This window comes from Helianthus annuus, chromosome 5 (genome assembly GCF_002127325.2).
Source record: "Helianthus annuus cultivar XRQ/B chromosome 5, HanXRQr2.0-SUNRISE, whole genome shotgun sequence".
Lineage (NCBI taxonomy): Eukaryota > Viridiplantae > Streptophyta > Magnoliopsida > Asterales > Asteraceae > Helianthus > Helianthus annuus.
In genome coordinates, this window is record NC_035437.2 from 95,889,228 (window position 1) to 95,903,094 (window position 13,867).

General features: G+C 39.1%; 1 protein-coding gene across 1 annotated transcript; it reads left to right on the plus strand.

The window, feature by feature from the left end:
* The first annotated feature begins 7,894 nt into the window (after positions 1-7,894).
* Positions 7,895-9,593, plus strand: LOC110943337 (cytochrome P450 76T24). The gene is made up of 2 exons (XM_022185088.2): positions 7,895-8,770; positions 8,991-9,593. Exons 1-2 carry the CDS (start codon positions 7,895-7,897, stop codon positions 9,591-9,593), a joined length of 1,479 nt encoding a protein of 492 aa, XP_022040780.1.
* The last annotated feature ends 4,274 nt before the right edge of the window (positions 9,594-13,867 follow it).

Below are 13,867 nucleotides of genomic sequence, written 5' to 3' on the forward strand. Positions count from 1 at the left end.
TACTCATGATCTGAGGTGCCAATCCCCAGATAAAGCGCTCAATACGTTTAAACTCTGGTGTGACCATGTGCGGCACTACATGGGACAAATAGTGGAATCTCTGAACACACTCTGCAATCTTGGGACCTTCCATTTTTAGGTGCCAGAATTCAGTCTCTAGCTTCTGAATTTCAGTACGTGAGCAGTACTTCCTTCTCATGAGCTCCTTCAGCTCATTCCATGACATCGCATAAGCAGCAGCTTCACCCAAGGTTTGCACTTGCAAATTCCACCAGGATTGGGCTCCATCCAGAAATAGCCCTGAGATGTAGGTCACTTGTTGCTCGGGAGCACACTTGCTCATTCTAAGGACAGATTCAGTCTTCTCAGCCCATCTAACAAACACAACAGCACCTCCTGTGCCGTCGAAATTCACGAGCTTGCAATCGAGAAATTGCTTGTAAGTGCACCCTGCACATACGTTTGAATTTACAAATGGTATTAGCGGACGTGCTATAAATATCCAAATGTATCATAGTATATCTCAAACGACTTAACATTACCATTAGGGGGATTGTTATTGCCGTGGTTGTGCGAGATGTTTCCACTCGTTTCTGCATGAGAGGCAGCGTATTGTGCGATAGCTGCAGCAATAATCCCTTGGAGTTCTGCCTCATTAGTGGGCATGCGCGGATCACGTCTTGGAGGCATCTTCTAAAAGATGTTTCACGTTGGTCAGGTCGTAGTAAGTAAATAGTATGCGTACGTAATAACATTCATCAAGCACATAACATCTCATGTTACAAATTAATCAAGCACATAACATCTCATGTTATAAATTGAAACAATCAATCCAACAACACATATAATGAGAATACTGCGATTGTGCTATCTTGAATCAAGACCATAGTATAACGTTTACAAGTTTTATAACTGTATCGTACATCAAAAGTGACTAAGGGTCACATCGCCCTTGTCCGAACTATCTAATCAACTACAACAACCAAAAGCTAAACATCAAAAGTCATGACATCAAAATGCGGTCTTCAAGAAGCTGTATAGTCTGCACAATCATGGTCTTCTCACCAAAAGTCTACCTGCGTCGAATCAAAATGCCTATGCTGATGGCGGAGGAGGAGGAAAACGAGAGTAATACAGGCGACACATATGTAACCAATCCTTCTCTAAAGCACGACAGACGTGCAACAAATATGCTATCTGCTGCTCAGAGGTCAAGAAATGGACGTCTGAATCAGGTGAAAGTGGACGAGGAGCGTGCGATGCTGCAAATGGGGTCTGACAACGGCAAGGTGGTCGTGGAGCTCTCTCCAACTCCTGTATACGACGTGTCAATGCCTCCTACTGTATCATCAAAGATGTAAGTATGTCCTCCGTAGAATACCCAACATGGTATGGGTGGTACGGATCAGACAATGGCATGATAGGGGGCGTAGTCCATAAAAATGGCTCGCTCGATGGAGTGAAAGATGGTGCAGTAGGTGGTGCAACATGGGGAAACTGTGATGTGAATGGAAAAGGTGATGACAGCATGGGTGGAACAGGAACAGGCGACTGCCTAGATGACCCCTCTCCAGGACGAGTGGTGGTATGTCCTGAAGGAACGTAATAAGGAGATCAGTGCGGTGAGCGTCTGTGGTGTGTGGGGGAAACAACGGGATATCAATGGGTGCTGAAACGGGGGCTACTGGAGGTGTAACAGGTAACACAAATGGTGGGTAATCGTCATCGTCATCGATCCACCCGTTGTGGGTGTCGGCATATCGTGGATCTATATGAGCAGCAAAAGGTGCACGGTCATACAATACCGGCACAGGATCAGGAACCGGTGCATCAACAACAGGGTTATCTACCAACGGTGGAGCAACAACTGGTGGGTCAGCAATGGGTATATCGTCAACAAGAGGTGCAATGGCTGGTGCATCGTCATGAACATGGTCATGCTCTAGTGCAGGATCAGGAGCAGCTACAGGCTCTGGGGCCACGACAGGCTCCGGGTCAACAAGATCCATATCAAAATCAGCTGGAATGTCAAACAAAGGATCGATAGGATCTACGGGCGCCTCTAAGGGCTGGTCCAAGTGAATGAACTCGATCTCCTGGTCAGGATCGAAATTAGGGGGAAAGACTGGATCCAGATCATCATCGACCTTGTGGTCAAACTCGTACTCATGTGCGGGAGCAGGTGCAGCTGATAACGCCATGTCGGGGTCGGCGTCATGAGAGTGATGCTGCACTCCCAGGTCATGCAAAGATGCAGACGCCACAGACTCAAATGAATCTGGGACAGGTGAACCAACAGGAGGCTCCTCTGCAGGGGCCTCAGCAATGGGAAGAATGACGTCAGCAACAATAGGGACCCCGCCCTCATGGTCAGCCTCAGGTGGATCCTCCTCGAATAAATCAATGTCGTCGTCAGAAACGACATCGAGTGGCATGTCTACGATTGGAAAAGCAGCAAGCGATATAGGAGTAGGGATCACCGCAAGTGGTAAATACCCGGCAGGAAGGCCATCAGCAGGCTCAACTCTGACGTCAGGCAGCGCGAAGGGCTGAAAATCATCGTTATCAGTGCTGGTGGTGTCTGATGTGTAGACCTCTTGCTCTGACGGGATCTCGTCATCTGACACGATCGCCATGGGATCTAGTGTGTCCGATACTCCTGTGTCTGAGGATGATGGCATGATGTCTGTAACACAACCACACATATGCACAAATATCAACATAAAATCAAATAATCATGTAAGTCACCATAAAGCAAACAAATAATTCTCCTAGTCTTTCTAGACTACCCTCCCAGCCTCTCAGACTGAACCTCCTAGTCTCTTAGACTAACTCCCTGACCTCTAAGACCAACCTCCCAGTCTCTAAGACTAAACCTCCCCAATCTCTAAGATTGAACCCTTCAGTCTCTAAGACCGAACCTCCCTCAGCCTCTAAGGCTGAACCTCCCCAGCCTCTAAGGCTGAACTCCCTCAGTCTCTAAGACTGAACTCCCTCAGTCTCTAAGACTGAACCACAAATTTTTGAAGAAGAGTTTTTGTACCTTTTATTTGTAAAAATGTTTTGTACTCTGGATCTGGACGTTTTAATGTATGCAATGTAAAAATATTTTCGTGAGAGCCCTAGTGATCATAGTCTAGACTCGAGAAAGAATCCTAGTTCGCTATGATCGATGCTCTGATACCAAGCTGTCACACCCTGACTTTGCGGAAGCGTGGGTTTATTTGGTGTGACTTCTTAATACCATAGCATAATCACAACAATGCTATATGAAAATAAAACCATGATGTTCATCCATTCATCAAGTTTAAAAAGTTAACACAACAACATTGTTTTAAAAAGTTGACACAACAAACCTAACACAACCATGACATAAAGTAAACATGTTCAACGACATAACGAAAGACATGAATTAAAAACACAATTTAAGACTTGTGACCCGTCCAGGCAAAGGTCACACTTCCTAAACTCGGATGACATCATTATTCCTACGTAGCTTGACGAGAATGCATACCGTGCCAGATCCACTAATTTCCTGAAATACATGTAGTTTGAAAAATCAACAAAAAGTTGAGCGAGTTCATGTAAAGGTGAGTATGTATAAATCTTTAAAGTATGTATAAAATTCCCTGGTATGTAGCAATAAGGAAAAAGAGATCACCAATGGGTTGCAAAGCCACTGGTATGTGTGAGAAGTGCAGGGAAACTCAAACCTAGCAAATTTGTTACCGGGCTTCGGCTGGAAGACACAGTCAACACTATGGGCCGCCCCGGCCTCACGGGTGTGGGCTCGCTACACCCAAATAGATCTATCACTCTTGTGTCCCTCGGTCCTAACAAAGAGGATTAATGGCCTCAAGTGTTATTGCCCACCCCTCACATGATCTAGTAGTATAAACCCTCCCTACGCTAACCATACCATGTAATAAATGTGTGTAATAATTGTCGCATGTATTTCACCCCCGAAGTATAAAACTGAAAATTGTAAGGAGAAAAGGGGGACCTGAACTCACAGAAGTGTGTATATACCTTTCGCCAAACTCCAACTCAATCCGCCAAACTCACATGAACCACACATGTAGTAAATTCATGTGGCTATTCCAGAAACGCCAAACTCCAACTCAATCCGCTGCATGACGACCTACACGTACTAATTCCTATTAGACGTACGTCCGTGCCTTGGCTTAAGGTTTAACGTTTTTGGGAAATAGTTAGACAACTATTTCGTATTCACACTTCTTAATTATTTTATAAGTATATTTCCTTCCCAAGGATGGGGGTAATAATACATGTATGCTTTATAATTTCGAAAATATATTTTAAGTCTCACTTGAAAAATATATTTTAATTACTTGACTAAAATGTTTTAAATCCCAATATATATATATATATATATATATATATTTTTTTTTTCCCAAAAATATTATATTTTATTTCATAAGTTTTTCCCAAAATACTATTCTACCAAAATATACGTATAAGAGTATTTTTCAGAAATATTACATAAGTTACGTTTTAAAGTTCGCGTTGTAACAATAATACTTGTGTAACTTAAATATTTATTTTGTGAGAGCGTTGGTATTATTTTGGAGTCGTAATTTCACGGTATTTCCAAGTTATATTATTTTTACCCTAAAAAATAATATATATAGTTCACATAATAAACAAGCAATCACTTGGTATTTTTGTAATAAAAATCATGGCGAAGTTTATTTTAAAAAACCAAGTTAAAAATATATTTGTAAACACTTGTTATAAAAATATTTCTAAGTGTTATATTTCTAGAAAAGTTTCGCCAGAGTTTCCTCTATAAATGGAGGTGTCCATGCTTTTAGCATATCATTTTCTTTTGAGAAATCAATCAAACAATTTACAATCAACACTATACAATCCTTAATCACCAAACTTGACAAAAATAAGCCTAAATCATAAACTCATGAACTTGAAAGTTTGTAAAAAAAATGTAATAAGTTACTAACATGCTTAGTAGGTCTTGTTATCTTAAAAAATAAGATTAGTTTCTTAAAAATTTTATTTTTAAAGAATTTGAAGTTTAACAACTTCTAGTCATGATTTACAAAAATATTTCGTTGTTAAATTTCCTTGTTACACAAGTGTTTACATACTTGTTTACTTACTAAAAATGTTTTTAGTTCATACAAGATCCGGGTTTTAGCAAAACTAGTATTTTTCACTTGGTTCTTTCGAAAAACCACTTGTAGATCTTTAGATCTACAAGTTTATAACCTTATTTTTCAAGAAAATTTATATTTATCCAAGTTTCAAGTTCATGGGTGGATGGTTTCATCATCCTTCAAATCTCTAACATTTACATCTTGCTAGTTCATGTTCTTGAACATGATCTAGCAAGTCTTGATTATGATCCATCTTACTTCTACTAACAAACAACATCCAAATATCATAACTACACAAGATCTACATGTTTTACCCATATATCTTCTCTTTATCCACCATTTATCACTTTATGTTCAAGACTTAGTTTATGTTCTTTAGTGTTCTCAACATTTAATCATTCTATCATCTATTAACCACTAAATACAAGAACAAGATGATGTTTTAGAGCACTTACTACTAGCACAAGGCTAGGGGAGAAACAAGACGTAAAAGTGGTGGATAAAAGAAAACAAGAGTGGTCCTTGAGCTTCCGAGTGCACCAAGCTTGTTTGTTGAACCTCTTGCACCTTTGAGTGTATGAAAATGGCTTGAAAGAAGGTTGATGGTGGTTGTAGGGTGGTGTGGTGGTGGCGGCCGTGAGTATGGAAGAGGGGAGAGGAGGAGTTGTTTGTTGAAGTGTGGTGTATGAGAGAAGATGATGAACCTTTAGTCTTATTTATAAACCAATTCTCTATTAACCATCATACAACATGTTTCTCTAACCAACAACAATAACAATTTAATATTCAAAAGAAATGGGGGGTTGTCCCACCCCTTGTAACCGTCGGCTAGGGGGGGGGGTATGGGGTTGGGTGGTGATGATCTAGTTACAAGTTAGTTATGTTTGAATGATATAGTTAGTATATTATAGTGTGTAGTATAATATAAGGTGTGTTAGGGTGTTCGGAGACCCTAACTAGCTTAGAAAAGTAAAAACAATGTGTTTGGCAATATTGTTATGTTCCGGGTAAAGTCCGGTTGTTCGGTTGGATGTTGATCCGTTAAAATGCTAAATAAAGCTTTAAAGTGTCTTTTATATTGTTTTTAGTGACACATTAAATTCCCAACACTTTGGAAAGTGTCTAGGACTATTTTGCCAAGTTTTTGCACTTTACTAGTATTGTTAAATGCTGAATTTTGTTTATTTAGTGCAGAATTCTGCACTTTAAGTATGTTTTAGGCACTTCCGGGCACTATAACTATCACCTAGTGACATAGTTTTATGGTCCTCACCTCCCTACACTCCCTACTAGTGTAGTATTCTATTCCTGGCTCATACTGGCCTCAATGACATTGTCTGTCTAGGTGCTGGTATTGTCAGCATGTTTACTGGGTTATCCGCTCACTGTGCTAACTGTGCTTTCGTGCATCAAGTTTGTCACTAATGTTTGTGTGTAATAAATAGAGTGACAATATAAAATGTGATGCATGAGTATGTATGTATCAGAAATCAGAAAGCAGTTTAATCATAATTGTAATCAAGCACAGTAATTAAGCACTAATTCAATATTAATTATTTTGTATGGATACCTGGATTTGTGAGGGTTGTCACAAACCAGGCTTGCACACTGTTAGGTTGTCGCACACTATCTTGGGCTGCATAGTGTTATTGGTCCACGACATGCATAAGTCGCACACTATGAAATTATACACTGATAAACTACATAACGTACACATAATTCTTTCATGACCGCACACTTACATCTGAATCGCACAGTCCCTAGGGTTTTATGTCTAGTTGGGCCGGACACATCTATGGGCCACACACTTACCCGGGTCACACACATGAGTTGGGCCACACAATTCCTTGGACTCATTTGGGATTTTACTTGGGTCGGGCTGCACATCCGGAGTAGAACGTACACTCTAAGTGGGCCTTAAACCTGATACCCGAACCGCATAGTATGAGCTAGTCGCACACTTAAGTGTGGACTGCATACTATCGTCGGGCCTTAGAGTAAATGGACTGCATACTTGTGTAATGAACACTATGGACTATTAGGGGTTTATTGTCCCGGGTTCGATTCTCACAAATGGGTTTTTCCATATATATATATATATATATATATATATATATATATATATATATATATATATATATATATATATATATATATATCGGGTCTTATCCAAATTTGCCATTCAAAAAAAAAAAAAAAAAAAAAAAGAGATAATGGATAAGAGCACGATACTTGATTTTTAACATAGAGAAGTTATTCATTAAAAAGTTCCATTAATAATCACAATTTATGAATTAAACCTGAAACTTATAGTCATTTTCACGTGTTATTAAACGAAATGATTAATTTGAATTTGTGAATATATGTGAGATGACTATTGTGACACAATGCCATTAATTTAATTAGACGAAACGATTAATTTGAATTTGTGAATATATGTGTGATGACTATTGTGACACCATGCCATTTTAATTAGTGTGGATGACATAACGGCAAAACTTGTAAAACATAAATGCATCCAAAGCCCTTTAAACAACAAAAGAACATACACTAAATTACATAATCAAAAATACATTGGAAGGAATTTCCCAATTTGACGAGTAAAATCTTAATAACAATCTTGTTCTTAATATAAAAAACTTCTTTTTATTTTTATTTGAACGGCTTTTGTTAGTAAAAAGTATCTAATAATATTGGCATAGTTATAAATAGACGCTCATGGCAATGCCTTACACATAACAATCAAGGAAGAGGAAACAATGGAGCTCCCGACCATTGTTTTCTTCACCATTGTTTTCCTCTTCTTCCTAGTCCATGGCCTCGACCTATACCATAAAAGGCGAATGCCACCCGGCCCTGCGGGCCTTCCCATAATCGGAAACCTTCTCGACATTGGACCAAAACCCCACGAGTCACTAGCCAAGCTCTCTCTTAAACACGGTCCACTTATGACCATCCGTTTGGGCAGTGTCACGAGTGTGGTGGCATCCACACCCGATGCCGCCAGAGAAATCCTACAACGTCATGACGACGTCTGCTCTGGCCGCATGATCCCAGACGCTGTCACTGCATTGGAGAACCATAACATGGCGGTCCTGTGGATCTCAGCCAACGAAGACTGGCGAACCATCAGAAGAGCCCTCAACACATACCTCACCCACCAACACAAACTCGACACTCTTCGCGATCTTCGTCAGAATGTCGTGGAAGGGATGCTAGAGTTCCTTAGGGCGTCCGCACTCAAAAACGAGTGTGTTAATATAGGAAAGTTGGCATTTGCAGTTGCCCTAAACCAGATATCCAACACATGCATTTCACAAAACGTGACCACTTACGAGTCCGATGATACCGGTGGTTTTAAAACCGCGGTGAAGACAATAATGGAGGTGGCCGGGAAGGTTAACATAGCCGACATATTCCCGGTATTGAAGCCATTGGACCCGCAGAACATACGAAGACAAGCCAAGGCTGCTTATGGATGGTTTGATCATGTGATACTAGGTTTCATAAACGAGAGAATAAAGCATCGGGAGTCGAAGCTGCCTAGGTTTGGTGACATGTTGGATTCGTTGTTAGATTACAGTGAAGATAATGTAGCGGACTTTAATCTCATACACATCAAAATTTTACTAGTGGTAAATCACTAAATCCACCTTTATATCATGACAACATAAATATTCAGTCTTAAAAGGAAATATTCTATATATCCATGAATGATGACTAAAACAATTGAGAGATATCTCCTGAAGTAGATTCTGCAGATTATTGTTTAACTATTTTTAAAACGAATGCGACAGAAAACGAATATTAGTTGGAATATTTTTGAAAAATAACATTTTGTCTAATAAATTACAGGATTTGTTCTTAGCGGGTACAGAAACAAGCTCAAGTACAACAGAATGGGCGATGACCGAACTATTTCTTAACCCTGATATGTTCGCAAAAGTTCGAAAAGAAGTTTCTAGCATAGTAGGAGAAGATGGAAAAATCAATGAAGAGAAAATCCTCGACTTACCATATTTGCATGCTGTCATCAAAGAAACAATGCGACTTCATTTGTCTGTGCCTCTATTAGCGCCTCACAAAACGGAGAACCAAGTTAAACTTGGTGACTATATTGTGCCAAAAAACATACAAATCCTTGTGAACGTATGGGCCATGGCACGAGACCCAATGTATTGGGAAAATCCATTGAGCTTCATGCCCGAAAGGTTTTTGAAAAGCGAAGTTGACTATAAGGGTCAACACTTCCAGTTTTTACCATTTGGATCTGGTCGAAGGATGTGTCCTGGAATACCCTTGGCTCACAGGGTGGTCAGTTTAATGGTGGCATCATTTGTGTATCATTTTGATTGGAAACTTAGTCATCCTAGAGAAGAGATGGACATGAATGATATTTTTGGCCTAGCCTTGCTAAGAGCAACACCACTTGTTGCATACCCTATTTCAACCAAATAAGTGCATGAATTCGCGAAGCAAGTGTACACTTGTTGTTTCGTGGTCAATAAAGGATCTATATTTTGTAAAAGCTTATGAGCCCCTAGTTAATTATTATGTAATATTTGAAGTTTTTACCTTTAAATATTTAAAAATTGACGATCTAGATGTATGTGTGAATTAGTGATTGTGCATGACTTGTATACCTTCTAATATACAATCAATTCTCATATAGTGTAAGATTAAATATATTATGTATTAATATTTAATACCTAAAGTAATTATAATCATTTACATAATATAGATCAAAATATATAACAACCTATTAAAATAATTAATTGGTAATTGTTGATGGACCATATTACCCTTATTAACTAATTAGGTTTCCTCCTGGGTGCTAATATAAGGAGACATATGTAGAGGTTAAAGGGTTACAGAGTTAGACACAAAACCCCATAAGCATAACATCATAATCGAGACCTCTTCTCCATAACCGAATTCCCTATTCGGTTCTCACCATCATCAGTCAGCACCCTAAGGAGGAACCAGATCACACTGACAAATATGTCGAACTCGATGTCATCTTCTCTGACTGGATTCTCCACTGCACTGTCTGCTGTAACAGGTATATTTTCATGTTTTCCATTATTTTTAAACATAACTGATCCAACATGTGGTATCAGAGCATATGTTGATTACTCAGTTCTGTTTTCGTATCCATAATTCTGGGATTGAAATCATGAAAACAGAAATTTTGAAAATCTTATGAACATCGCAGCCGTTTTCGAGTCATATAAAACCACTCAAAATCTCTGTTTCGAGGAAAAGAACTATTTTAAATATCTCGAAATCAAAACAATTAAAATTATGTCCGAAATCTGTTTTAGAAAGCCTTAAAAATTCAGGTTTCGGGTTCCAGAATTCATGTTTTATTTTTAGGGTTCATCATGTTCTTAGGAAAATTCGAAAAAATCCGTTATGTTTTGGAATGTAATTAGGATTGATGAGTGTTTTTTCCATGTTTGATCCAATTTTATCTTTTAAGTTTATTCGAAAACTGTTAAAAGATATACAGTTATAATTTTCGAAATATTTTTGATAAAATTAGATCATCTTAAAACAGGAAACCATATCTCATAATCCCTTAACTTTCGAATTTTCAGTTACGTTTCACATTCACAGCTGTTAACAGGAAGTTTCGAGATCCCTTCTAACGAGCCGAGACCATGCAAGATCTCGACTCGAGACCACAAGGTCTCGACTCGAAATCATAAATGTGCTCAAATATTTACAACTCGAGACAACGATTTCGACTCGAGACCATAAGGTCTCGACTCAAGACCACTGAGGTTTTGACTAGGGGCTTAAATCTTCACAACTCGAGACCATGGTCGCGACTCGAGACCGTGGTTGCGACTCGAGACCTCATTATGAGTCGAGATCTCATAAGATATAGTAGTCGAGACCATGGTTCCAACTCGAGACAACAAGGTTGCGACTCGAGACCTCATAACTGACTCGAGACCTGACTCGAAACCTCATTATTTTAGGTTGTTTAATGTGAACTAAGATTTAGCTCGGGGCTCCTAAATAATTGGTTTGCTACTAAATAATTGGTTTTTGTACTAAATAATTGGTTTGCTGAAGCAAAACTTTACAATCCTTTCCTAAGGAAACTTGACCCTAAAACAGTTACCTGTTTCTTTATCGGGTATCTTGATAATTCTAAGGGTTATCGTTTCTATTGTCCTTCCCATGTCACCCGTATTGTTGAAACCAAGCGTGCTGCGTTCCTGGAGGATTTCAAGGTCAGTGGGAGCAGTACCAACCCTTACGAAGAATTGCAAGAACTACAAGACGCGGGGGGGGGGGGGGGGAGATTCGTCGCTTACCATTACTCCGATTACTCCTCTTGTACCCAATGCAACTACTGTACCTGAAGCCACTGCACCAACTCCAAATTCACCTCCACAATCAGAACCCTTTATACCTCATGACAAAGGGACATCAAACGCTCATAACCAAGACAACGCTGAACCCGATAATCCACTCAGGAGGTCATCTAGGCTAAGAAAGCCTACTAATTGGGATGATTATGTTACCTACCTAACTGAAATGGATCCCGGAAAGCTCAATGATCCTATCTCTTACAATGAAGCCATTAGCAGTGATCAGTCTTCTGAATGGAATAAAGCGACGATTGAAGAGCTTGAATCCATGAAGAAAAATGATGTTTGGGATTTGGTAGAATTGCCCAACGGTGTCAAACCCGTAGGATGTAAATGGGTGTTCAAAACAAAACTGGATCCGAATGGGAACGTTGAACGCTACAAAGCGAGATTGGTTGCAAAGGGCTACACTCAGAAAGAGGGAATTGATTATCAAGAGACGTTTTCACCTGTCTCTCGTAAAGATTCATTAAGGATCGTCATGGCCCTATTAGCTCATTTTGATTTAGAGTTACATCAGATGGACGTTAAAACCGCTTTCCTTAACGGAGACTTAGATGAAGATGTTTACATGAAACAACCTGAAGGCTTTAAACCTGAAGGTCAGGAGCATCTAGTCTGTAAGTTGAAGAAATCCATTTACGGGTTAAAACAAGCATCACGTCAGTGGTACCTCAAGTTTGATGAAGTCATGAAGAAGCAAGGTTTTATGAAGAATCAAGTGGATCAATGCACCTACCTCAAGATGAGTGGGAGCAACTTTACCATACTTGTCCTTTACGTAGATGATATTCTATTGGCAAGTAATAGTTTAGACATGTTGTATGAGTCGAAGCGGTTACTCTCGCATAACTTCGACATGAAGGATCTTGAAGATGCTTCTTACGTCATTGGCATCGAAATTCACCGAGATAGACACAAAGGGATCTTAGGATTGTCCCAAAGGGCTTACATAGATCGTGTGCTTACACGTTACAACATGCAACAATGCAAACCCTCCGTCGCTCCAGTAGTTAAAGGAGATGTTTTCGGTTCATTCCAGTGTCCGACAACAGAGCTTGAGAAGGAGCAAATGAGCCAGATACCTTACGCGTCAGTAGTCGGGAGCTTGATGTATGCTCAAGTCTGTAATCGCCCAGATATCGCTTATATTGCTGGAATGCTAGGCCGTTATCAGACTAATCCTGGCCTAGATCACTGGAAAGCAGCTAAGAAGGTACTTCGATATCTGCAAGGGACGAAAGACTATAAACTGACTTATAGAAGAAGTGATCATTTAGAAGTGGTGGGCTATTCTGATTCTGACTTTGCCAAATGCAAAGATGACAAGAAATCCATTTCGGGCTATATCTTTATGTTAACAGGCGGCCCTATCTCATGGAAGATTCATAAACAACAGTTGACCACAACTTCCGCAATGATGGCAGAGTACATTGCTGTTTACAACGCAACCTGTCATGGAATGTTGCTTAGAAATCTGATCACTGGACTCAAAATTGTTAATTCCATTTCTAGACCATTGAAGCTTTACTGTGATAATTCAGCTGCCGTTAGTTTCTCGAACAGTAACAGTTCGACTGGAGCTGGTTTATATCTCGATACAAAATATCTGTTCGTACGTGAACGAGTTGAGGAAAATAATCTTTGTATCGAGTATATTAGTACTAAAGATATGCTTGCGGATCCGATGACTAAAGGTCTCCCTCCTAAGGTTTACGAAGAACATGTTCGGAATATGGGATTTAGTAAAGACCTTATTTGAGCATATTGTACTAGCTTATGTTTTATGATTAATGAAATTTCCTGAGTTTGATTTTGTATGTCTCTTAGAATATGTTCAACTGGTATAATGGCATATAGACAAGTAAAGTTACAAATCAAACAAAGGGCTTATGCGTATTTTGATCATAACGATTAGGTTTTAAATTAAGGGTATAGTATGATTAATGGGGGTCCTGAGTCGCATAATGATTCAACGGCTGTATTTCTCTGCTATAGTACTTGTTTAAGGCTAAAATGAGTGTTAACTCCTGATCAGGCTTATCTAATACTCATAGTAAATGATTACTCGGCTAAGTGAGAGAATGTAAGATTAAATATATTATGTATTAATATTTAATCTATAGCCATTATAATCATTTACATAATAAAGATCAAAATATATAACAACCTATTAAAATAATTAGCTGGTAATTGTTGATGGACCATATTACCCTTATTAACTAATTAGGTTTCCTCCTGGGTGCTTATATAAGGAGACTTATGTGGAGGTTAAAGGGTTACAGAGTTAGACACAAAACCCCATAAGCATAACATCATAATCGAGACCTCTTCTCCATAACCGAA

Excerpts from the sequence above, each read along its gene's own strand:
- LOC110943337 (XM_022185088.2), top strand. The coding sequence starts at position 7,895 with ATGGAGCTCCCGACCATTGTTTTCTTCACCATTGTTTTCCTCTTCTTC. Across the intron at positions 8,771-8,990 it reads ACATCAAAATTTTACTAGTG|GATTTGTTCTTAGCGGGTAC; the intron begins GTAAATCACTAA and ends AATAAATTACAG.